Below are 25,325 nucleotides of genomic sequence, written 5' to 3' on the forward strand. Positions count from 1 at the left end.
ACTGGCAAAAACAAAAAGAAAGAAAAAAAAAAAAAAGTGGAAACCTTCCGCATGCAAAAATTTGCTCAATCGAGAAATTCCATGAAATTATTAACTAACAAGCTGGAAAATATATTTCCTTGATTCTTGAAATAGGCCTAACCATGTAACCAACGCTAAACGTGCACATAATTGGATTTAGTTTTTTTTTTTTTTACACCAACTTGTCTTATATATATTTCATTTAATCAGATGCTAAACTTCTCTGTGCTTTATCAAAAGAAATCATAATAACTTTCGATATAACGCTATAAAAGAAGAAAGTTAATTTACAAATATTTGGCCAATGCTTTTGCACACGGTTCCTGCTGCCACTCTATGGTGAACACTTCATATCACACTTTGGAAGCCGCAGATGTTTCTTTGGAGGGGAAATTCTTTTTTTTTTTTCATTAATAAACAATTACTGAACTAACATTGATCATTCACTGGGGAAATACTTTGTGCGCGAATAAAATATACTAACTGGCAACCCCATAAGTTTCTGTAGAAGTACGATCAATTCTGAGATTTGTCGCTTCACTTCCTGAACTTACTGTACAGTGTCCTCCCTTACCTGTCAAAAGTGGCATTGTAAAAGGATGTGATGTGAATACTCCTATGTTTCCCTTGAAGAAGGACCTTGGATAACTAGGGAGAAATTGCATCTTCAGCTCTATGTTTAAAAGTCCTGGAGCAGCTGTTAAGTTTCAAACTTTGAGAGAGCTGGTGAGGTTTTGAATTTGTTAAGCATCTCTTGATCAGGATAAGAGCAGTGTCCAGAATTCTCTCCCAGGAAAAGGAATGTTGGATTAGGATGGTGGCAGTCATTTTTTTTTACATTTATTATTTAAACTGGAATGAGGTTTTTCCCATATAAGGAAGGTTTCTGAGGGTTTTGGACATGGTGAAGTCCTGCTTAGAAGTCTTATTGGAGGTTGAAGATGGGATTGAGTAGCATCTTTTTCTGCAGTGTTTTGCTACACAAGTTTTGCTGAACAGGGAGACCAGTGTGAAAAGAGAAGATTGAGGCTAGGTAGGGCCAACAGGCCAAATCCTGCAGAAACTTCAAATGAGGAAAATAGGTTTTCATAATGAAAAATCTGATACTGAACATGTAAGGCTTTGGGAATTAGTTACTTGCTGTAAACATTTTACTCTGAAAAAGTTTAGTGCAGTATCCAATAATGGGAAAGGTTGTCAATAAAGGATTAACTGATGTTTGCTGAAAATATAGAGATTTAATTTGCAATGCTTGAAACACTGTGGTTGTAAATTTGCAAGTTACTTCAACGGAACTTCAAAGGAATAAGGAAACAAATTAAAAATTATCACATTTATTCTTACAGCTGTACTGGAAACTTAATTCTAGCTTGTATGTCAAGTATTTGCAGTTCATTATGTACAACTGTACAACCTGAAATAAGTTCACTTATGTTGCATTGTGATACCCAAAGGACTTTATTTCTGTGTAGTAATAGCATTTTCATTTCTGCAGTAGTATTTTTATTCATTTGGTCTTTTAAGTAAATTACCGTGTAAGCTCGTAGTTCAGCTTATATTCACTGTAGTTTTAATTTTCTTCTTTTAAGACCATTTAATTACTGGAGTAATAACATTTTTTTCAACTAGAAAGGCTTGTGTACCATTGTAGGTAACAAAAAGACAGTCAACCTTAATTGAAATAAAATACAAATTACAAATGTCATAGTTTAAGTTCTACAGAGATGCCAGTAATTAATTATTGGAAATATGGCAACAACAATACATAGCTTTGGGTGCATAACAAAGCTAAGACATGAAAAGCAAAAAAAATATCTCAAACTTCACTTATATTAAATATACATTATTTACATCTTCAATAGTGCATGAAGTAAAGTAACTTGCGTATTTTTAGATGTGAACCTTGAAAGAGCATACTGTAACCTACAAGTATACAGATGAAAAGGAAGTTGGCAACCGTAGGCCTTGTAAATCAACGAAACCAAAAATTTCTTTAAATTTCACTGGTTTTCACAGACTGGTTCTGGATAAATAAAATCATGTAATTTAGCTGTAAGCAATGCACTCAGATTCTTATCAGCTAATCTGAACATCTTGGATTCTCATTAGCTAATCTGAACATTTCATTTTTTTGAAAGGAAAGAAGTTCCGTTTTTCTAGTCCCACTAAATTTCTGGTTTTTAAAGTTGACAATAGTTACCCTACATACTATTCTTAGTACTAGAACTACTGTTGATAGAAAATTTTATGTATATTATATACATGTATTTACATGCAGATACTTTGTGGGAATAAATTTAATTTTATATGCACCATAGTAATGCATATGAAGCATAAAAGAACTAATACTAGTTTCCTTAAATTTAATGTAATTTATATTTTAAGGTTTCTTTATAAAACATTTTTTTTTTACTGAAATCATTAGTTTTGTCATATTTAGAACTATTTTTCAGATTCAATGCATTTACCTAAACAATTAGCTCCAGCTTACTTGTATATATATATTTATTAAAGTTTCTTTCAACAAGGTGCATATTTAGAATGTTCATGACATTCTCTTTGTTTTCAAGCAATTGTTACAATACTTGTTGGAACTAGAAGCATTTTGTTTTAAAGTTTCATAAACTTGCGTATTATATGAATAATCCCCCCATAAAGTACAGCTCCAAACTATTGAACATGTAGTTCCATCTACGCTTATTTTTTAAATGTACCTTTTGAGAGTAATGTTCTGGAATATTTACATAAAGCTAATTCTGGAATACTGCATGTTGAATGTGTAAAGAATACTAAAATGTTAAATTTCTCAACTTCCATTTCTGTTGCAATAGAATTCTGAAAGACTTCACAAGATTTCCCTGAAATTCATGATACTTTTATTTAAAAGGCATACTGTTCAGTTAATTTACATACGTATCAAACTTCCTGAATGTATCTAAATATGCTCATAAAATAGAAAGTAAATAGATGAATAGATTCTCCTATTAAAATATGGAATGTTCCGTTGAGCAGACAAGTCAAATTTATCACTTAACCCAGTCATCAAAATGTATACCACATTTCTTATGGGATATGTACTGCTATTAGTCGTGCACCATGATTTACTGAATAAAAAATCCTATCTTTTGAACAAGTAGGATCCATGTCAGTTACTGGTTTGTGCTGAATGTCTTCTGTAGCGCTGGAGTGTTTCAAATCTTGTCGTCCTTCTTTTGGCCTGCATTGTAGCCTCATGGAGTACTTTCCAAAGTTTGATGATTCTTACTGAAATGAAAATTTTTAAAATTTTATGGTGATGTATCACCTGAATAACTGTGCTAAGGGTCAAATCTAAGAATGAAGTATAATTATGTAAATTTGCTTTCAATTTATACAATACATTAAAATCTTCAAGTTGACTTAAGGACTAGTGCTGACTTAACTTCAAGTCTAGATATGATAAGTATCAGATTCTTTAAGCTGGTAAATTTGTTTGTATAATAATATATCCTTTGTCGAGTCTGGTATGTTTACTTGGAAGGGTGGGACAAGTAAGAATTGAATGTATCACCCTCCAAATTAGTGTATACAATATTCAAGTATCTTGTTTCCACTGCTGTTCTGTGGTCATATTTCCTGGCTTAGGTGTCTGGATGCTTTTGTATTAAGTGCTATTTTCCAAGTGGTATGTGCTTGAGGTTGATTTTAAGGTGTCTGTCCTTGGTATGGCAGAATGTGTTCAGTAATAGCATACACACACACTGTGGTTGTATGTGTAGCTACTTCTGGAATTCCTTGAACAGTGATTCAAGAGGATTGGGTTTTTTCAGGGGTCAGAACCGTTCCAGGGACCTGCTGGGCAAAGGATTATTGTTTTTCAAGTGACCAGAGGTTCTGCTTCAAACGCAGTAGGTTTAAGAAGGCTTTGCAGGTGTTTGTGGATAAAACACTCCAGGGTATTCAGCTGGCACAGCTCCATACCATTGTCTCCCTTTTAGCTAATTTTGGGCCAGCTCTTTGAGAGCTAAAGAACATAATTAGCTCAGTGACCTTTTTGGGGGAAGTTCATGGTCTGCTGATCTCTAATGAGTCTGGTACTGTGCTGGTGGGTGTTCCCAGTACATTTATCAACTTGTAAAACTCCATAGTAAGATCAGGCTCCAAGGTTCCTGTCAGTCCCATTTATTTCCTAGAGTTTCTCAAACCTTCCTTGTGGTTGACCAATGAGCCTTCATTGCAACTTGATTAATTGGCTTTGTTCAATGCTTTTCTAGCAGCTGGTGCTCCAGCTGGTATGGCTACTGAATTGCCCATTGAACCTTGCCATGACAGTGTTGTCAGTTGTTGCTGCTCCTGCTGGTGTGAATAGTGAATTGGCTGTTGACCCTTTCCTTACCAGTGAAATCCTTAGGTGTTGCTGCTCCCTCTGGCATGGTTACTGAATTGCCTTTTGAACAGGGATGACATCGGCTGCTGCTAAGGAGGAGCATAATGACAGCTATAGTGCAAGGAAGGTAAGAAACATGCGATTCTCGGCCATCTCCTTCCTTATCTAAGTTCTGCTTCTTCACCTCTTTGTCCTCCTGCTACAGGATGGATAGGAAGAGGTTTGGAAGTCCTCCAGTTCAAGGTCAAATCAGACATTGCATGTGTCACTGTTGGAAAAGGGTCAATGGGCATTCCTCTTTTAAGATCAGTGTCCATAGAAGGCCAATTTAGGTACTGTTCAGGTCATGCTTCCCCTGATCATGTACAAAATCATCTATCTGGTTCTACTTTGCTTATGGTGATGCTTGCATGCTCATGACTGGTCAGCCAGGAACATGATGTCCAACAATTGGAAAATAAACTGGGATCAGGTCATAAATTGATTGTTTGTATGGTGTTTTTACGCTGCATCGAACCAGTATGGTTATTCAGCAATGGGACCAACAGCTTTACGTGACTTTTGAGCCACGTTGAGAGTGAACTTCTATCACTAGAAGTACACTTCTCTAACACCTCAATGGAATGCTCGAGAATCGAACTCGCGGCCACTGAGGTGGCAGGTTAAGACCATACCGATGACACCACTGAGGCGCTGTCATAGATTGAGAATAAAATAGAAAGGGAAGCAGCAGGACAATTAGGCAGTAATAAAGCTCAGAAAGATCGTATAATAAAATGGGATTTCAGGTAGAAAGTAAAAGGCAGAAGATGAAGATAAATTATTTCACGTGAAACCCCACAAAGAAAATCTTATAAAAATGTCAATTACTGATGATTACTTTGCATGCACAAAATTAAACAATTGTAAGGAAAGGGCCATATGTTCTGCACCAAAATTTCTTCACAAATTGTAAACGGATTAAACTGGGGCCATTACCTTCAAGAAATTAGCATTTAGTACATCATGCCAGCATGTGCATGTGACCGGAACAAGTAGAAGTTAGGGTTGGAAGAAACACCATATTCAGGAGCAGGTCTGTCTATGCTAGTGTAGACTCCTTCATCAGGTCGGCTTACACCTGAAATACAGTAATTCATATCATAAAGGTGCAGAAGTTCGTAAAAGTAGAGACCACAAATATACCTACTTAATACTGTACATGTACAAAAATGTGAATTAAATTTATTCATTGCAAAGATCATGAAATATGTAAAATATGTATTGAATACTTTGGCATCTAAATTAAATTTACTCAATACAAAGATCATGAAGTATGTATTTGAAATACTTCGGCATCTAAATTAAGTACTTTTATTACTGATCCAATGAAAAGGAAGTAGACTTAGGCAAATGCAGATCAAGGAATTATACTCGTCCAACAAATTTTAGTGTGAGCACTCGGGAGAATTTTAAGAATGACGCATAATTTTGGTTCATAAAACAATCCTGAAGTCTTAAAAATTAAGTGTTACAAAACAAGCTTATGTCAGGTAAGTCATGGGAAAGAAAACTATAAAACAATTTCATTCAGGGGAAAGAAAAGTTTGTAAAACATTTTCATACAAACTCATCAATTATACAAGAGCCTAAATTGTGGTCTGATTTCTGCAGGCACACCAAATCTGAAGTCTTAGGCAAAAGCAGTATAGCTAAGTAATTACTAATGCATATGCACCATTGACCCACTGGTAGGTAGACTATCCACCTCACTGATCCAGTGAAAATGAGGGATAGGTGATGGGCATTTAGTACGCTGTATGTTTAAAGGATTTGTAAGAAAACATGTTTTACAATGATAAAACTTGAAATTTTACATTAAATCCATCAGTAATAGAAAGAGCAAATTGCCATTTACATTCTAGTGGAAGACCTGGTAACCTATGAAATCAGGAACAAATATCTTGAGGAATTCTCATGGGGCGACTCAAAGTCAGGGGTCCTGTAAGTAGCTTAGTAAACTGATAAAATAACTAGAGATCCACTAACCCTTCCATTGAGCCATATGTTCATAACCCAAGAAAAGTACTCTTAAGAGTGATATACTATGAGCAAAGACGACTTTGGAGGAAAAGGAAAAATGCTTTGCATATTTTGTTAATGACATTGGCCTGCTATGGCTAATGGTCCCGAATGTGATGTAAGGCTCAAGTTAGTTGACACCACAAACCTGCATGCATGACGGCCAAAATCACTTTTACTTGGCCATCCATGAAATCTGATCAATTGAATACACTTGACCTGCATCAGGCAGTGGAAATACGGGTTTCTTAGATGATAAATTTGCTGATGTGCTGACAAAAAAAATAGATTTTTTACCCCTTGTATTCTAGGTCCCTCAAGGCAGTGATTGAGGATTCTCAGTCACCTGCATTGTAAGATGCTTAGGCTAGAACGGTAAACAGAACAGTGGTGCTATCTCAAGTGCTGGCCAATTTTGTCTTGGCAACAAATCTGGAGTAGATGACAAGTCAACCAAACACCAATCTCTGGGATATGTCATTACCAGTTGGAACATGCAACTTACACATCTGAAGACAAAAATCAATAGGAAAAAAAAGTCTTCATAGTGAGATGCTGAAGTGTTGGTTTCCAAAGAAGCTTGTGGGAAAATCTGGCTATAAAGCCAAGCACTGGGTCACTCAGTCATTCAGCACTAAGGCGGCGAAAGGGAGTTTCATTGGTTGGACAAGATGGAGGAAGAAAAGTGGAAATGAGGTTGACAGTAATAGGATAGTGTGTGCAGCTGGGACTGAAAGGATGCGGGAAACCACCTTCAGTATTGCCCACAGTGCACCACATGAGGTACAATGCCAACACCCTTTAAGAAGCCATTTCTCAGTGATTGAGGATTTTCCTGAGGTCACTGGATACTATAACTTTCATGGCCCAAAGTTCCAGCACCTACGAGATAGCCATCTTAAAGCCTTCTTTCATTGTAAACATAAACAGTTTCTCCTGGAGGTGCATATGAAGTCTTGGATCACATATACAGAGGTTTTTAGTAGATCAATGTTCCTCTCAGGACGTCAGCAAGAACAGGTAATGCAAAAAGCAAAAATGTAGGTGGACACTATCAGTAGACTAGCCAGGTTACTTGTCAATCGGTGACTTAATAAAAACAAGGAGAAACGCAATGATATCAACCACTTGCAAGAGAACTGAAAAGAATGAATGATGTACGAATACATAAGGGAAATGTTTAGTATACAATGTGACGAGGCAAATTTGTGTTGATATTGCTGTGATATTTTTAGTTGTGACACCCAATGCAATGAGAAACAGTTGCTGCTTTGGATGAAGCTGGCCTTTTGCCAGCACAGGCTTTTGTTCTTGGGTAGCCCATTACAGTAGTTACTAAAGACCTGAAGAAGGGAGATCTATCAATCCATGGGCCAATGTCTGTAAACATCCCCTCTTATCTGTTCTAAATCTTTCATCTAAGACTTAAGAGCTGGTGTGTCTCAGGACATTGAGGACCACAATTGAAGATTGGTAAAAGGTTGATGAATTTGATGTGCATGGAACTCATTTTAAATTGTCACCTTTACGTATTAATGTATTGCAAGCATAATACGTAATTTGAAACTTTTATTTTCAAGAACTGTAGTTCCAAAGAATTTTATGTATAATTTTCTTGCATACCCATTGTAAACATCTTTATTTTAGTTACAAATTTATGAGTCCCAACATTGGAAATGTTAGCAACTAGTACAGTTCTTTATTATGTTATGCATACATCCTCAACTAAATTTAATAATAATAAAAAACTACATGGCTGAAATGTAGTAAAACATAAGTATTTGAGAGTCACTACAAGATCACAGTAACAAGCAAATACTGCGATTTATTTTTAAAAGATTTTGAGTTAATTTTAGAATTTAACTTTAGTAAATTTTAGAATTTAATTAGGATCAATAAGTTAAGTTTCATTGCATCAGCTTCAATTCATTTATAGGTATTGCATTTATTTAGACTCAGTTTCAATTCAAATGCCGGTACTGCATTTTATCCAAGAAAAAAGTTTCATGAAAGTTAAGGCAGCATTTGACAGTAAAGTTTGATACTCTTCACATTTGGCAGAATGAACAATTTACACTTCTCTGTTGTTAAGCACATGCAATTTGTGTGACAGTACTATATCTGATGTCTTAATTCTTCTCAATCAATAATTTGTTACCAATACAATACAACTAACTTATGTAAAATGACATTCTTTATAAACTAGTATCTAAAGTCTTTTAGTTATTCAATTCACAGTAAAGTTGAAGAAATAATCACTGTTAGTCAGTCAAGCTGTCCTTTTGTCAGTAGAAACTGTCCTGTAAAGAAAGATAACAAGATTCACGGTTCTTGCTCAGATAAAATTGCAGATTTTTTATCAGGTCCTGAAAGTCTACAGTTTGCATTAAATCATGTAAATTCAAGAAGAAAAGTTTAAAAGGGAATGTTAATCAAGAATATTGTCAGATTAGATGGTTATTTTTAGTCTGCATGCATATCACATGGGATTAAATGGGGTTTTTCCCAGGTAATAAGAAAGGGAAAGAATCTGAGGAAGTGTCTGTGTCTGACTCGTAAGGTACTACCTGTTCCTGGTTAGTGATGAAACCTAAATAATACGCTGGGGGTCTTATTTATGTCTGTTCAAATATTGTAAAAGCGTCTAATGTCACACTTGAGCAGGATTTCATATAGTAGTAGTTTTGGTAATGTCTTATCTACATAATATATTATAAAGTGAAGTGCTGTGCATTATTAAATGTTATGCAGAGGTAAAAATACTAGGTAGGAAAGTATTTAAATTATAGGTTTACCTTACTATTATTGTGGATGGTTATCCTCACACTAAAAAATTCTTCACTAATTATGGGTTTACTTTACTATTATTGTGGATGGTTGTCCTCATGCTAAAGAAAATTTTTCAAAGAGTAGATTTATATACGAATTTAAAATTCCTATAGAATCAAGAAACTACGTCGTCTAGTTACTTTAACCTAACTGCTACAGAACTAATGTTCTTATCTTGCTAATTGCATGCCAAGTACCTGGATAATAGTGCTGATAGTAATGAAGTGGTGCTGGCCAGTAAGGTGCTGGTGGCTGGGGAGGTTTGGGAAGGGCCCCATATGCGAAAAGATCTGAAATACAAGTTGGTGCTCTTTTTCAAGGGGATGAGTTTTCGAGTGCTTCAACCAGATCAAGGTACACGGAAGAAACTGATTTTCTAGTTTTTCTGTGGTTACTAATAGCACAGAAAACCTTTTGAAGTTTTTGGTTACTGCTACCACTGCTACTGGCTATGCTGGTGATGTAAACTTGGAGATCTTAACATGAAATGACGTTACATGTATTACAGCGATTACTATTGAACAGTTCTATAACCTTCAAAGAGAGTAGTTTTAACAATTACCTGTAGATTAGAACTTGCTATACCATTTACTATATGATCATGTTAGGATGCAATATTGTGTGACAGTTTTTGGGGATTTGTTATTCCATGCCGTTAATCTAACATTAACAATAATGTAACCATTACAGAAATACATAAACAAAACCTCTTAGGCGCTGACAAAACTATGCACAGTTAAAGCTGCAATGCTGCCTACTGCAAGCCTGTATGGAGGATTGCAATAAATTTCTGCATCCTAAAGAACCGAATATATTGCGCCAGAAAAAAAATAAAAAACTGATGCACCATTTTAAGTTATGGGTAGGATCGTAGCAGCGAGTAGTTTAACATTACGCCACTTAAATGTTGCTCATCTTGTATCGTTTATAATGCAATATAAAAATGAATTAATGAACAAATAAATTTACATCATACTGAACAATGGAATTTTGTGAATATTCACATTTATATGTTTGCTAGACACCTATGGATGAACAAACTTTCTGAAAAAGAACAAACTTCCTCAAAATAATCGAAATTGTATAGACAAGAAAGGGATCATCATTCCGTAAATGCCTCCATCATACCTCTACAGGGGCTGTCATTCTTTCGTCGCCACCTGTGATTAAAAGGGAGAATGTGTAAAAGGAAAAAAACAAAATTAAAAACATATTGATGGAACTGCAGTACACATTAACAGGAAACACTGAAGAAGTAACCAATCAAAATGCCGTATGGACTATTTAAAAAAGAAAAGAAAAGAGAAAAAGTCGCACTTTTTTTCAAGAAGCATAATCACATTTTTTTGGTCTTACCCGAGAAATGCGTCTTATAAATAGAGTTAGCTGGTCGCAGTAGGTCCTTCGGGGGCTTGATCGGTTTGAAGAGAAAGAAAGAAGGGGAATATCGGGCGCCTCCAGAAACCGTCGACATTCGTTCGTCTCGATCTTCCCGGTAGAGGCCTTCCTTGCCTATGGCAGCCAGTTGTCGGCCCTGTTGAGAGAGAGTGTGTGTGTTACATGCAATATTTCATTTATAAATTTGTTCCCGTTACTGTAAAGGGAATTCTGATAAGAAACACAAGGCTTCATCGTTTAGAAATAAACATTATTCGAAAACCCGTCCCTAAAGTCCTAAATTTAAGGCAACAAATATATTTGCGGAATAAAGTTCCAACGATATACAAATACAACAGGTCGTCCAATGCGCAGGTCAGTATTTTCATGTAACCGACCATAATCTGTGACATCACACAAACGCATCGGAGCGACAGTTCACTGATGTAAACAGGGATAATTGCCTTTGTATCACGTTGAAATGCGATTTAATATATATCTCTCCATAGATTTAAATTGTGAATGCGATTTTGGCCATAATGTATACTTTTTTTTTTCCATCTGTCCACCCGGCTGTGGTGCTCGCGCATGGTAACACTGAGTTCCGGGATTTAAATAGTTACGCTAATGTGTAAATTTTAGATAAATGAAATGATATCTGGGTGTACATTTGCATACAGTAAATTATTAAAACACTTTTCAGTTGCAAATGTACACCAAGATATCCTTTCATTTACCTAAAACTTACACACAGCGTAACTTTTTATAGCCCGGGACGCAGTGTTACCATGCGCAAGCACCATAGGCGGGTGGACAGATGGAAAAAAAACCGAGTATAGTTTACGTGAATGTCGATACTGAAGAAATCGAATGAGCGAAATGTTGCACAGATAATTTTTTTCTTTTTTTGTGACACTTTTAGAGACTGATGACATGGGATTTTCCAGGTTTTTTGGGACATCTTGGTCAATTGTTTTAAAGTAGATTTCCTCTTGTTAGTTACCCGTTGGCGCGAGTCCGCCTTTCAGTTCATGTACTTTGTTAAATTTGCAGCTTAATTTTGCGATAACATTGTGAAACTCAAATCTGATCTTGCTGGATCTTCACCTAAATGTTTGCTGATATTTTTTGCACTTTTTTTGAAGTCCACTACCACAACAACGATATCACTAAAGGCCCGGTCCCACTGACGTTTAGGAAGAATTGAGCATGAATTGCGCACAAAATTGGTTGATATTCGCTAAACATCCGCAATATTCGTGAACCATGCTTGTATCAGTCGGACAACATCCGCACACGTCCGCCATTATCCGCAGAGGCACTTTTTTTTCCGTTCCCGAGATTTTTGAGCTGCATAAAATTTTCTGCAATACATACGCTGTTATCCGCAACTCAAGGGTAATTGTGGTTTGGTAGCGGACTAGGAGAGTATGTATTGTGTGTGTAAACCGTATGTAGAGCGTCCAAATCACGAAATAAAATAGATTGCGAATATACGGATTTGTCACAAATTAAGTGTTTGTGTTGCGTCTGGTGGTTCTTTATATATCTGCAATATTCGCAATACATTCGGCAAGATTTACCAGTTTGACCCTCCCGGGAGGGCATCACCAATGGCATCCACTTTTATTCGTGATACATCCGCAATACATTATTAATATATAAGTAATTCATAGTTCTCATCCGCACACTCTTGCGGAAAATTTGTAATTTTTGGCAAATTCTGTTGCGGGTAACAGCGAACGCCCGAATCCCAAGAAAATGTGTAATCTCAATCATTCATCCTCTCGTCAGTGGGACCGGGCCTTGAGATGCGAATGAATGGTCACTTCTCACCGGAAATTTTTGCGGTTTACGAAAAAGAGCGCGGAAATAGCAAAAAATACATACCATTTACACAATTAATATTTCTAGTAGGCAAATTAAGACCATTCATCAGTAGATTCTTTGACGATTTCTCAATATATTAGAGGGATATTGCCATTTGAACTCCACACGTTGCCATAGCAATAAAATTTTTTTTTGCATATTTTAAGTAACTAGGCGACTAGGGAAGAAACATTGGCTCTAAGTACAAATTTTTGACTATTGGGCGACCAAACGATTAGCCAAAATATATCTATTATTGAAACATTGATAAATTCCAATACCATTCAACCTGTATACAACAGTTGTAATAAATCCATCTTTATCAGGGACGGCACGGGAAGGGCTAAGGTTGGCTATCCGTTTTATGTGTGGAAGAGTTTGGACATGAAATTATCCTCATGAATCATAAAATTTTGAGTATCTACAGTTGTAATTTTAATAGAGTAATGTATCTATTACCTTCAAATCCCACTATAAGTTTTGGCTTCTGGGGCTCTGCCCGGATCACGCTCGGGAGTGCTCATCCCAGACTCCCTAGGTTTATGCCTGGCGCCTATGGACCTCGGCAGTAGTACTGTAGTATTCCCTATATTACAAATCATAATATCCATCTGGTCGCCCAGTGAAATTTCCTTAAAATATGCTCTGAATTGGCAACGGCTTTTGGCGTAGGGTAGCGTGACGTCACAATCACATGCGCAGACGAGTCCAAAACTCTCCGCTAGAGGGGACTCCCTTGTCATATCTATACTCGGTTTTTTCCATCTGTCCACCCGCCTGTGGTGAGCGCTCGCGCATGGTAACACTGCGTCCCGGGCTATAAAAAGTTACGCTTGTGTAAGTTTTAGGTAAATGAAAGGATATCTTGGTGTACATTTGCAACTGAAAAGTGTTTTAATAATTTAATGTATGCAAATGTACACCCAGATATCCTTTCATTTACCTAAAACTTACACATAGCGTAACTATTTAAATCCCGGGACGCAGTGTTACCATGCGCGAGCACCACAGCCGGGTGGACAGATGGAAAAAAACCGAGTATAGTATATTGTGAGGCTTCCATTCCTTCTTCACTTGCCACCTGCGATTCACTGGAGGCAACAGGGAGACAACGCGAACAACAGAAATTGCCGTTTCGTTTATACTAAGTATGTCTCAGCGGCTGTACGAGTATTTAGTCGAGACTGTGAATTATGATTGTTTTCATTAGTTCTGGGACAAATTTTAGCATGAGGCAAAATAAGATAAAAAAAAAAGTATTAGTGCCTCATTTCAGCTTGCCACAAGGCGTCGTTAACTTTTTGAAATATTTAAATTCGTGATATTCAGAGACTTCTGAAAAGCTGTATGTCAGCTTAATAAGGAAATGACGATGGTGTCAGTATTGATACACAGAGATGCATGTGAAGAGATAAAAAGCCCTTCATTCACCGCCATTTAAATTAGAAACTTGCACAAAATCTGACTTACTTTTGGTATAAACATGACAACAAAGACTATCGTAGCTGTTGATACCATTCCGAAGCCTAGACAAGCAGGCTGTACACTTGATGGGAGAATTAGACCTGCAAGAGTCCACGATAACCACAGAGGTAACACTAAGCCCATGGCTGCTCCGATGTAAGAGGCCTCACGATAATTCTCTCGAACGCCGCGACACTGCAAAGGTGGAGGGAATGTTTTGTAACATTAATACAATCACCACTAATGCATGGATTACCGCTACAGAAAGTAGCTATACTATACTAAAAAACCACAAATAGGAACGTGATTTATCAGCTGAAGCCACAAGATACGTATAAAAACGAAGAAATGACTATGAGAGTGCCAAGTACTTTCGGGTAATAGGTGATCCGATGTGTTAAATACACGACAGTATTTGGCACTATCTCGTTTCTTTTTAACATTTTCTTGTGGTAGAACGTTTGGATTCTGAAGATTTTGTCTTAAACTGTGAAAGAAATTTTGTACGAATTCAGAGGTGGTATTTAGTGGGAATGGTCTAATGCAGGGGGTATCCATGCCCCTTGGAGATATGAGAACCACATTCTGGGGGTGTGGGACTTGATCTCTGGATATTTATATATATTTAATTTTAATGTGTCAATGTATACATGGGTACATTTTGTAAATAAAATAATTCTCTGTTTAATTATTATTACTATTAAAATTTATAGGATCTTTTTATATATAGTTCGGCATCAATAATACTAGATTAATATAGTATCTATCAACTGTAAATAAATAACTATATAAAACAATAAATGCTTTTGATCTTCTTGTATGTTCTTTCTAGTTACCTAAAGTATGTAATCAACTAAGTTTATTAAATTACATTGTTAAGAAATAGGACTTAAGAGGACTTAAGCAAAGGGGATATGGAATCATATTGGGCAATTTATTGGGCGTCTGGAGCCGTCGAAAGGTCAAGAACCTCGGGTCTAATGATTACCTACAAATCCTCTCAAGCCTGAAAAACACCATTAAGGAAACTAAATGTCACAGGGATTTCCAAGACATTTGGGGATTTAGGAAAGATTGGATAATTTATATATAATACGAAACAATTTTCCTCAAGTCAGTAAGAAATGACTTTCAAATGAATAACATCAACCATTATTCTTCATACACTAAACAGGCTGTGAAAATCTGGGAATATTTATATTTTTTTTTCAAACATTTTACACAATTTTATTTTCATTCATTAACTCCCTTCTTATTTCCACATAACTTTCATAACCACTTAGTCAATTTACCTTGATAGCTAAAGCGGCAACGGCTATGATGAGAACGATGACATAAATGAGAGACAGGAGGAACTGCCTGTAGGGGGCGACGCAGGAGAGCTGGAGGCTTCCTGTCACTTCATCTCTCACGACAGTGACTCCCGCCGGGGAAGACCACTGCCACTGGATGTTCACGCTTACCTTTGAATTAAAAAGTAAAGACTGTAAGACTACACGTCAACGAGAGAGAGAGAGAGAGAGGAGAGAGAGAGAGAGAGTTATTGGACAAATTATTTGCTTGTTTTGTCTTAAATCTCTGCTCGCATTATGTGTTTAATCTGTTAGTCTTTGTACTTTAAGTCTAAAGAAGTTTAGCCTTATAATGTTTTTAAAATTCACTTTGATTTTCATTTCTAAGAAATTTATTTAATTTTCTTGAATTAATATTTATACTATGGGGGTTCTATGCTCAGTGAAAAATGCTGTCCACACCCCAATACTATCTTAAGAAGGATTCAGTCACACTCTTTTAATCTAATCGAAAAGAACAGGTTATTCAATAACTTACCTGAACCAAGACTATGAAGAACAACAGAAGTCCTTGATAATGGGCAGGTAAATACACTCCCGAATTGAGAGAGATCAGGAAAACACATTTCACAAGTAGAGTAGCAAATATCACGGCACCTGATACACCAACGAGCAGCCTGTTGAAAGTCATAAGCAATTATGAAATTGACGCTAAATATAGTCATCTTGTTAGGTGTAGTAAATGTTGATCATAAAATACCTTTTAAATATTTTCTTGGACAATGTACATATATTAACATCTTACTCAGTAAACTGGAAGTAATGCTTAAGCCAACATGCAAAAGTACATATATATCCCCCCAAAGAACGAGACATTTGTAATAAAATACAACAAAACAAGTCTTGTTCGTTGGGACAGTCCAAGAGTAAAAGCCTGCGCTGGTCTAAGGCTAGCTTAAACTAATAATAACACAAAAAACTTGTTTCACTCTATATTTTTTCCCTTTAAGCATCTACCAACAGTTCAAAAACGTGTTGGTCTTTCTGTTGACTGAAGCTGAGATCAGATCTTTTAGGCCCATGGAATTTTTATTCTAATATTTATATCTGGCTAAAATATGTTATGTACCATGTTATACGTTTAGTGGGAAATCTAAGCAGGTTAGAGCAGAAAATAAAAGGAGACATGTCAAAGTGATTAAGTATTTTCCATTCCAGTGGACCGTGATGGAATAGTAAAGCCAGGTGTTGATTGATTGGCTTAACTTGTGACGTGGTGTTAGGAGCTAAAAGCCTTATACTCACTGTCTAATCTTGCAACATGCCGCTACTCATACCTAGCTGGGCTTCAGTAACTCATTCTATATCATGGTTCTCAAATTTTTTAACTCATCGAACCCCCAATGAAGTTTCAAATTTTCTATCGACCCCCTAGCCTAGCATTTAATTATTAATAATTCAAGGAAAAAAAAGAACATTTTCAAAATCAATTTTAGTAGTATTAGTTTAGTACTTGACATGCAGTATGATAAAAAAGTAACACAGTAAGAAAATGTTTAGAAATTTAGATGCACCAGTAACTTGATTCTCAATGCAACATACCATTTTCTTCTTCCATTGTTGATCTATTTTCTCTTTCTTTTTTTAATTCAAGAAAGTAATATATATATATATATATATATATATATATATATATATATATGTGTATATATATATATATATATATAATATATATATATATATATATAGATATATATAATATGATAAGGTTCTGATAATGAGATTTTTATAAATAATCAACGAGAATTTCAAATTGGAGGCTTCATTGGTCCTGTAGACCCTAGCAATGAACATTCACAGACCCATTAATTATTCATCAACCCCCGGTTCCATTGACCCTTGGGGGTCGATATCGACCACTTTGAGAACCCCTGCTCTATATATATGACTTACCTCGTAGCAGCACAGGAAAGTGGCGTGGGCGACAGGGCTATGGGGAGACCAGAGAGAGAGCACATGAGGAGACCCAGCAAGAGGCATTGCCCCAAAAACAAATGACGACGAGATGGCGTTCCATGAACGGCTCTTACTAGGACATAGACCTGCAAAGAATGGGTCGGAATGAGTGGTCAACCAGAAATCCAACTATACGTTTAGAAATCCTTGATATCAAAAAGGTGCGAATGAGTAGTCCTCAGTAGGGTTATCGAAACTCAGAGGATCAATGAAAGTTCCTTCCCTCAATTCGAGTCAATCCTCTACTCAGCTTTTCTTGGCGTAGTCGAGGTCTGGGCAAACGACGGTCCTACAGCCATTCCTTTCTTATCCTTCGCTTAGTAAAGGTTGCTATTCCCTTTTAATCTTAAATTTCGTCAATTTTAATGTCACCTTGTAAATAATTTTAGTTTTTTTAGATCTTAACAACTAATTTTTATGAGTAACTTTGGTTTTTTATATATTCCTTTTTAAATTAACAAGTAAACTTTAATCTTATATTTTATAAATGTGAATTATTTTTATATTATAGACTGATGATGTGTCAGGATGGCACGAAACGTTTCTTAATAATCCTTTATATACATACAAACACTTACATTCGTTAACAAACACTTACATTCGTCAACAAACACTTACATTCGTAAGAGTGCAATTCTTCCATGTAGAAAGTAAATGTATTTTAAAACTGCCACAATATCACCCTTAAGTAGTGTCACGCACCATTGCTACTACAGAATAGTATCCATTTTTATTGCAAAGATAAGCAAGCTACTGCACATTGTACATAAATTCATACAAGCGCCCATTGACTATTTTCATAAAAACGAATTCTGTGAAATACTGCATGAAAACTGATTGGTGAATGAGCAAAAAAGAAAAAAAAAAATTAAAATATAAGTAGAATACCTTAACAATGTAATAAAGGTTGTATACGGGTGTAATTTATTTTGATTGAGCATGAAAAATTTCCCATGAGCAGGAGAGTAGCCTAAGATCAAGGATCACAAGCACAAAATAGGTAATTCTATTGAAAAGAGGCGCACCAGTTTATGTGTAAACAGCTTAAAATGCTAAAACAACACTATCTATGCTTTAATTTCATTAAATATGTGAGTAAAACCCTTACAAACACCAGCAATCTTGGGGGACCACAGGTGGGAACGTTTTTTTTTTTTTTTTTTTTTGGGTGGGTGGGTGGGTAGACAAAGTTGATGAAAAGCTGGGGTATGAGTAAAACATCACTTAAAAAGTTGTTAAATATATTGGATATAAAAGAGGCGAGCAAGCCAAGAATGTGCCCGAGAAATGATAAAAAATCTTGAAATGAAAATATGCCAGCCAAGAATTCAAACATGAAAAGCAGTCAAAAAGGGTCAATTTAAATATTATGGGGCACTATACTATCCTAACCTAAACTACCTACCTAACCTATCACTTCATTGGTTATTTTCTAGCTTGGATCGGTGAAACTTCGTTTTCTTGAAAGTAGCAACCAACCTTTTTCTAAGACGTCCTGGAGTGAAATACGATTTATCACAACGGAATAAGAACTTTTTTATATCAACTCCACACACAAAAATACACAAGCACAATGTTTTTCAAGAAAAATTACCCATGGTCTTCACAGTTATTATTAAACTTTTCAGTGTTGTAACCATAAAGAAAACAGAAATCACCAAAGTTATTACACAGCTTTCACATCGAACAGTTACGCTTACAGAAGCTACTGCCATGATGACGAAGAACAAAATAGCCGTGCGAACTACGAATTTCACGAACTGCGAGTGAAAATTTTCCGTATTCATTGTGTAAGAATGGATCACGGATAAATAGGAGTAAAGAGATTTACCCTGCACGTATTGCATTCGTCACTTGTTTTAGTTATTTCTTTATTGTCCTTGCATGCGCGCGCAGCATATACATACGTCAGTCTGTGGTTGACTCGGTGAGAGAAGGATATCTCGGGACTTGGTTTTTTTTTCTCGTGACTTCTTATATATTAAAGTGACGTTTTTTTTGGGACTAATAAGCGATTCCTCACATAATGACTAGTATCTAAGAATTCCATAAATCTAGGTCACTAGTTTTTTTATATGCTCACAAAACACACTGGACGGTGATACACCAACGAGCTTACGGCATTTCGAAGACATTGAGCATTTACACATTCTAACGCAGCACCACATAATTGCAAGGGCAATACAGAAGCGTAAAAAAAAAAAAAAAAAAACAAGTCACTTAACTACGAGAGCACATTATAATAACACCAGAACTTGCCACAATTTATCAAACCGTTGACCACTTACTTAGGCACTTTATGAAAACCGAAGACCACATCAGAAAAACTCTGACTCTGATTTGAATAAGAATCAGAGTTCGTTATAAACAAACACGCAGCATGAGCTGCGCAAATCTTTAACGCAAAGGAGAAAAATAGACCGGTTACTTTCGACCAAAACAAACGACTAATGAAACTTATCTCAAAATTGGCTCATCGATAAATGAAAGCCAGTAAGTAAATTATTTAGATATCAGCTCGCATTACGTAATGAGATCTATGTACCCAGCACATATGGGATACAAAAACAACTCGAAGAAATATCCTCTGAAAATGGTTATCATAACGTCTTCAATTGCATGAGATCAATTTAAGAATGGTTTCAACTGTACGAATGATTGGCTCTTGACAAAGTTTGAGAATCATCAACTCAAAGCTACTTACATCATATCTAACATGTTTAAGTGTAGATATATGATTTCAATGTACAGAAGTACGTATATATGATAATGTGTAATATACTCGGGCAGGTTAGGGCATCTGGAACGACGCAGATTCAGAAGGAACAGAATGGAAAATAGCCATCGTAACGTCTTAAGTTTATTGGCCAGATATATATATGATTATGGACGTGGGAGACCTTACCCGAGGTCTCGGAAATGAAAACAAAGGACTGACGACCTCAAAGGTCCTTCCTTACCTCAAACGCCACAATGGCCGCTGCGTTCGTCGCTGCGACAGCCAGCAAGGGCACCACCCACGGCGCCGTCCGGAGGTAGCTAATGCCCACGCTGCTACTGTTCGTGGGCGTCACGCCTACCATGACGCCGTTGTCATCGGCGACTTCTGCTTCGGGCCCTGAAAGGACAATTGAATCCATTTAGTAACATGACTGAAAAAAAAAAACCAGCAGCCATCTTGACTTCAAGAGATCAACACTATCATAATATAATATAATAATAATAATTTGACGGAATGAAGATAATAAAATACCTGTGATTTTTATCTACAAGTTCGTAAATGAATAAATTTGTCTCTCCTCTTCTACGATCTTAGCCAAATCTAGCCAGACAAGAAACAGGCAGGAATGGAACAAGGGACACATTCATCTCTTTCAGTGTGGGAAACAGACATCGGCCAAACAGCGCAGCAGTCCCTCGACTTTCTTTTATAATAATGAAGACTCGTACGAAACACGCACAAATATACTTTTCAATCAACCTGTTAACGGTTGGGTACGGTACATAGGTGGTAACTTTTTATACTCTCTGCCTGTCTCTCTCTCTCTCACACACACACACAGACACACACATACACACACACACACACACACACATATATATATATATATATATATATATATATATATATATATATATATATATATATATATATATATATACACACACGTATATTATATTACATAATGATACAGTATGTATGTCGTCAAAAATGAGGGTAAAATAAAAAGCTTGGTTTATTTGATGTACCTTCAAGTAACTCGGCCCCAGGTACTTTTAATCTGTACAGCTGCACAGGGCCAGTAGTGGGATAGACGGGCCATGGGCTGGACTATATAAAGTCCAAAAACTGAGCTCATTACTCTTACGTAATAGTTGTAAAAAAAGTGTTTTATTACTCATGCTAGTGCAGCCATAACATAACCAATGACGGTAATAAAACAGTAGGCCGAGACGGCAAGTCTTGCACACATTTATAAATAAAATAAAAATAAAAGATATAAAATATATATATACTACTATATATATATATATATATATATATATATATAGATATATATCAGTAGAAGGATCCACAGTAATATTCTTGTTTATCCAGACGAAATATATTTCCACAAATATAATTCGTCTGGATAAACAAGAATATTACTGTGGATCCTTCTACTGATTAATTAGAAGCACGATACAGTGATTTTATATTGTGTACACACACACACACACACACACACACACACACACACACACACACACATATAATAGTAAATACTTAATGGTGTTTACCCTCATTCGAGCTATAGGTTCCACCAGAATAGCAGATGGAACTGTCATCATCGCAAAGTTATCAGATAAAACCGAAACTAGGTCTAGTTGTTGCTCGGTCCAACATCATGCACCTGTAGTATACTGTTTTCTTTGAGAGAAAACGGACACAGATATTCAAAATACTTTTATTCTTTACCAAATATAATGTTCGATTCATTACTTAGGTCTGAAAAACATTCGGTGTATCGCTGACGAAAACAGACAAGTAAATAAATGCCCCGAAGAAAACAAGTTTTCTGTACAGCGTATAATCAAGGTCACAGAAAATAGACCTATCTTTCGGTGGTTTAGGTATAATGCTGTATGAGCCGCGACTCAAGATGCATTAACCATGGCCCGGTGGTGGCCTGTCCTAGATCGTTGCCAAACTCACGATTATAGCTGAATTTAACCTTAAAGAAAAAAAAAACTACTGAGGTTAGAGGGCTGCAATTTCGTATGTTTGATGATTTGAGGGTGGATGGTCAACTTAACAATTTGCAGCCCTCTAGCCTCAGTAGTTTTTAAGATTTGAGGGCGGACAGAAAAAGTGCGGACGGATAGACAAAGCCTTAGGGAGACAAATTTCCTCACAACCAGACTTCGAAAGGAAACATAAACAATGCACACACACAACCGTCACGCCAACGCACCTTATCTTGTGAGAGAAAACTTCCTCTTACAATTACACTGAACATAATAAAACCCAAGAAAGCAACGTAATTACACGAAGGAAGTCTCTCGTAATAAAATATATATAAATAAAAAAGATTTCTGTTCACAGTTTCTCTTGGCGTGAATCCTGCGGTTGCGGGAAGGAGTTAAATCGAGTGTCATTATCAGTCATCTACCCAAGACTTATCGAGGATGGGGTTGAGCCACTTTCTTCGTAGATGGCGCCAATTCAAGTCGATTTCGGATGAAATCCAAGAGAGAGAGAGAGAGTCATGCATATGGTTTCGAGAATGATTCTATGTAAGTAATACTTAGTCTGTCATTTTTCTCTCATCTTGTGTGTGTGTATGAGAGAGAGAGAGGTCATTTGAATATTTTGAGGATCATCTTGTGGTATGAATACATTCCATTTTCATTTTTCTCTCACGGTGTGTGTGTGTTTTCTTGTATTCAGCAGAGAGAGATAAACTTCCTGACTTCATGTCGTTTCAAATACCAGACTGATGAAGACTATTATCAAACATAGGGTAGGATAATGGAAGGAATGCGGCAACTTTCGAGAAAGCTTGACTTCCTCCACGACAGAGGCTTTAAGACTCCTTAAAGTTTTGCTGTAATATTTTCTGCTGAGGCAGACTAAAAATAGAATCTCTCTCTCTCTCTCTCTCTCTCTCTCTCTTTATTATATATATATTATATATAATATATATAATATATATATATATATATATATATATAGAGAGAGAGAGAGAGAGAGAGAGAGAGACGAGAGAGAGAGAGAGAGAGAGAGAGAGGAGAGAGAGAGAGAGAGAGAGATTCTGTTAAACTAAAATCTGCCTGAGCAGAAAATATTACAGCAAAACTTTAAGGAGAGTATATATATATATATATTATATATATATATATATATATATATATATATATATATATATATATATATATATATGGGTAAAATATCCGAGACACAAAAAATGAGGTCTACATATGAAAAGCCATACAATTATTCTGTACTACGGCGGTCAACGGAAAAAAAGCTAATCGGTTTAAAAGTAAGACCTTGTCCTCAGAGAAACTTTTCCTATGTACCTCTGGCAACAGCCAGCGGCATTTGGTTGGGGTTTCTCTGCCAATATTAAGCATTTGAATAGTTTCCATGGCGTAATTCCATAATCGTTACACCGTATTATGTTCGATACTTTCCCCTTATGACGAAAAACCACACCGACGAGATTGCTCACTCAGAGAGAGAAGAGAGAGAGAGAGAGAGAGAGAGAGAGAGAGAGAGAGAGAGAGAGAGAGAGAGGAATAATTACATTTCAGGTCATAGTGATTTCCAATCCCAATGACATATTAATAGATAATATTCTAAGGGGATTCAAGTGTTTCTGTTTGTGGATATCTTCTTCAACAACCTGAGTATTATTTCTTTTGGATAAGAGAACCTTATACAACACTCAAGCTTCGACGTCGATTCGAAAAAAAAATGTTTTATAAATAATGTGGTACCTTCCATCACTACATCACTACGATACTTATGATGATTCTACTGCTTAAGGCTTCCTTATTAACCTTTCACTACTACTACTACTACTAATACTACTACTGCTACTAATACTACTACTAGTAATAATAATAATAACGCAAAACGTAATCTACATAAAATATATTCGACACAATTTTAAAAGGATGAAGACGCAATAGCATTGGTGCCCACTGGCCAATATGCCCTTGATAGAATCCCATCCCTTAGGGGCAGCAGCAGGATTCAGAAGTTCTTCTCTGGTTCTGAGCCACAGGAAACTGGGCACGTAAGATCCCACTACAGCTTACTGGACATACATCCAAAAAGAACTCACTCGGCCCGTGACCAGACACTAGAAGATGCTTCACGTAACACAAACAATGAAAAAAATGAATGGCGATGATTATAGCACTTATAGACAGCTCACACATTCCTGCCAATCTCATGGACATCTCTTCAGATTTCCATGGAAATATTTAAGAGTGCAAAACCTCCAAGGTTGAGTGTAAGATTAACGCCCTTAACCTATTAAAAGTAAAAAAATAAATAAATAGTTAATAAAAAATGCGATACTGAAATTTGCGACAAACCTCAGGAACGCATTGAAAATGTTATTATCGATGGTAGCAGTTCCTAAGTTTTCATAAATGGACTATCTGGTGCTTGTGCCACAATAGAGACCAAATCCTGCCGTGCATTGCGTGTAAATGACTAAAACTTCGTATGGAATAATCCTTGAAATACTTCTTTAAGAGAGGGTCTACTTCCTTCTGATCAATTAATAATAATAATTGTTTGTTTGTTTGTTTGGTGTTTTTACATTGCATGGAACCAGTGGTTATTCAGCAACGGGACCAACGGCTTCACGTGACTTCCGAACCACGTCGAGAGTGAACTTCTATCACCAGAAATACACATCTCTAACCCCTCAATGGAATGCCCGGGAATCGAACTCGCGGCCACCGAGGTGGCAGGCCAACACAATACCGACAACGCCATTGAGGCGCTGAATAATAATAATATTATAATTATAATAATATGCTGGAAACAGACCTACTTTCAGACATGTTTTGTTGAACATAAGGGGGCAGAATTTGTAGAATTTATTTTATACGGAATTCTCTCAATTCTTCTAACGAATGGCTTCTCTGGCACACTGGCATTTTTAAGCAGCTGTGCCAGCGAGGCAAGTCATTAGTAGAACTGAGAGAATTCTGTATAAAATAAATTCTGTAAATTCTGCCATTATTCAATAAAATATTAATTAATAATAATAATAATAATAATAATATTATATTCAATAAAATAATAATAATAATAATAATAATAATAATAATAATAATAATAATATAATAATAATAATAATAATAATAATAATAATAATAATATAATAATAATAATAATAATAATAACAGATTAACTTATTCACACTATTATATCCAGTCACATTCTTGTCCTGACCGCAAAAAAACAAAAAAAAGAAGGATATGGTCCACGGTCGTCTAAAAAAAAAAAAAGCGTGAAAAAAGTG

General features: G+C 36.1%; 1 protein-coding gene across 3 annotated transcripts in view; it reads right to left on the reverse strand.

Moving 5' to 3' along the window:
• Positions 1 to 1,339: 1,339 nt before the first annotated feature.
• LOC135210178 (metabotropic glutamate receptor 7-like) overlaps positions 1,340 to 25,325 on the reverse strand; it is a 284,537-nt gene continuing 260,551 nt past the window's right edge. For 2 of the 3 annotated variants that reach the window (XM_064243009.1, XM_064243008.1), the window contains 9 exons: positions 20,256 to 20,413; positions 17,233 to 17,381; positions 15,818 to 15,956; positions 15,280 to 15,450; positions 13,994 to 14,182; positions 10,634 to 10,811; positions 9,475 to 9,567; positions 5,366 to 5,507; positions 1,340 to 3,285 (listed from right to left, as the gene is read on the reverse strand). In XM_064243009.1, the coding sequence (XP_064099079.1) occupies positions 5,383 to 5,507; positions 9,475 to 9,567; positions 10,634 to 10,811; positions 13,994 to 14,182; positions 15,280 to 15,450; positions 15,818 to 15,956; positions 17,233 to 17,381; positions 20,256 to 20,413 (1,202 nt within the window). In that variant the 3' untranslated portion in view covers positions 1,340 to 3,285; positions 5,366 to 5,382. The remainder of the gene's footprint in view (positions 3,286 to 5,365; positions 5,508 to 9,474; positions 9,568 to 10,633; positions 10,812 to 13,993; positions 14,183 to 15,279; positions 15,451 to 15,817; positions 15,957 to 17,232; positions 17,382 to 20,255; positions 20,414 to 25,325) is intronic. The other variant, XM_064243010.1, reaches the window with a different exon arrangement.

This window comes from Macrobrachium nipponense, chromosome 39 (genome assembly GCF_015104395.2).
Source record: "Macrobrachium nipponense isolate FS-2020 chromosome 39, ASM1510439v2, whole genome shotgun sequence".
In the NCBI taxonomy this organism is placed as follows: domain Eukaryota; kingdom Metazoa; phylum Arthropoda; class Malacostraca; order Decapoda; family Palaemonidae; genus Macrobrachium; species Macrobrachium nipponense.